The 1,462-nt window shown below is 37.2% G+C and overlaps 1 protein-coding gene across 3 annotated transcripts in view; it reads right to left on the bottom strand.

Annotated features, from left to right (window-relative positions):
* The window catches only part of TBCE (tubulin folding cofactor E), a 70,440-nt gene that overhangs the window by 56,195 nt on the left and 12,783 nt on the right, over nt 1–1,462 (bottom strand). For all 3 annotated transcript variants that reach the window (XM_032242294.1, XM_032242296.1, XM_032242295.1), the window contains exon 3: nt 416–500. In XM_032242294.1, coding sequence (XP_032098185.1) covers nt 416–500 — 85 coding nt within the window. The remainder of the gene's footprint in view (nt 1–415; nt 501–1,462) is intronic.

Raw genomic sequence — 1,462 nt, forward strand, 5'->3', positions numbered from 1 at the left:
GATGGTCTCGATCTCTTGACCTCGTGATCCACCCGCCTCGGCCTCCCAAAGTGCTGGGATTACAGGCTTGAGCCACCGCGCCCGGCCTATTTCTCTTTTCTATTATTCACCTACTGGATTGTAAATCGGTAATGAGCTAGAAAGCTTTACATTCATCCAATTTAGAGGACTGTCAAAAAACAATAAAGGACAAAGAAAGCAATGCCACCCATAAGGTCATCAGAATTTTTTTTAAAAAGGGAAAAATTCTACAAAACAGCAATTACACCACAAATAAAATAACTGCCCTTTTAGAATACAACAAATTCTATAACTACTCCACAAGCCAACCATTCCTTCCTCTCCATCCCTCCTTATTCAACTATTAGATATAATCTTGACTAAATGGCCATGCTGATTCATAATGAAAAGTTACCTGCATTTAAAATACACAGTCCCTTCGTGGCTCCCATCATGCTTTCCTCTTTCGGGATTGTCCCATTCTACTCCTAACCAGGGTCCTAGCAGAACAAGAGAAACCAAATGAGTAACAGATGATGATACATTTTTCTGCAAGCAAATACCAATTAACAATGGAAACCATATCTCACAGACACCACTTGAGGAGGACAAGATGGCTTTGGGAATCGACAAGTTAGCCTTACACTCAGGACTTCAATCAGCAAACAAAATAGCATGTCTGGGTGAAAAAGCCAACAAAAACCACCACTGCAGAAAACAAAAATGGCTCAAATTTATTGAGCACACTGAACAAGATTGACCCTTAAAGACATTACGCTAAGAGAAATAAGCCACCACAAAAGGACAAACACTGTATTCCACCTATATGAGATTCCCAAGGGGGTTACCACTAAGCTGTACATTCAAAACTGGTTCAGATGGTAAATTTTATGTTACGTGTATTTTACCACAATTTAAAATTTTAAATTAACAAGTGGTTAAAATGGCAAACTTTATGTTATATAAGTAGCCACAATAAAAATTTCAAAAAAAAAAAAAAAGAAGGAAAAGTAATTTTCCCCTTCAATTTCGGCAAAGAAAAACCCAATAAAGGTAATCGTTAAGGAAAAAGAAAATGATCCCAGATAGAAGCCTAAAGATATGAAGGGGGGATCTGGGGGGAGATAAAAGGCAAGAAAAGAGTAAATATATGGGTAAACTTAATATAGATAATATAAATAATATAAGTTCTTTGGGTTTAAAGTAAACATAGGTTAAAATATCACACATTAGCCGGGTGTGGTGGTGCATGCCTGCAATCCCAGCTACTCAAGAGCATGAGGCAGGAAAACTGCCTGAACCCAGGATGAAGAGGTTGCAGTGAGCCAAGATCACACCACTGCACTCTAGCATGGGCTAGAGAGTGAGGCACTCAGTCTCAAAAAAAAAAAAAAAAAAAAAGAAAGAAAAAAAAAGAAAAGAAAAAAAGAAAGAAAAAGAAAAGGGGAAAAAAAAAAAAAAA

This window comes from Sapajus apella, unplaced genomic scaffold (assembly GCF_009761245.1).
Source record: "Sapajus apella isolate SASKATOON/1434 unplaced genomic scaffold, GSC_monkey_1.0 scaffold49, whole genome shotgun sequence".
NCBI classification, from domain to species: Eukaryota; Metazoa; Chordata; class Mammalia; order Primates; family Cebidae; genus Sapajus; species Sapajus apella.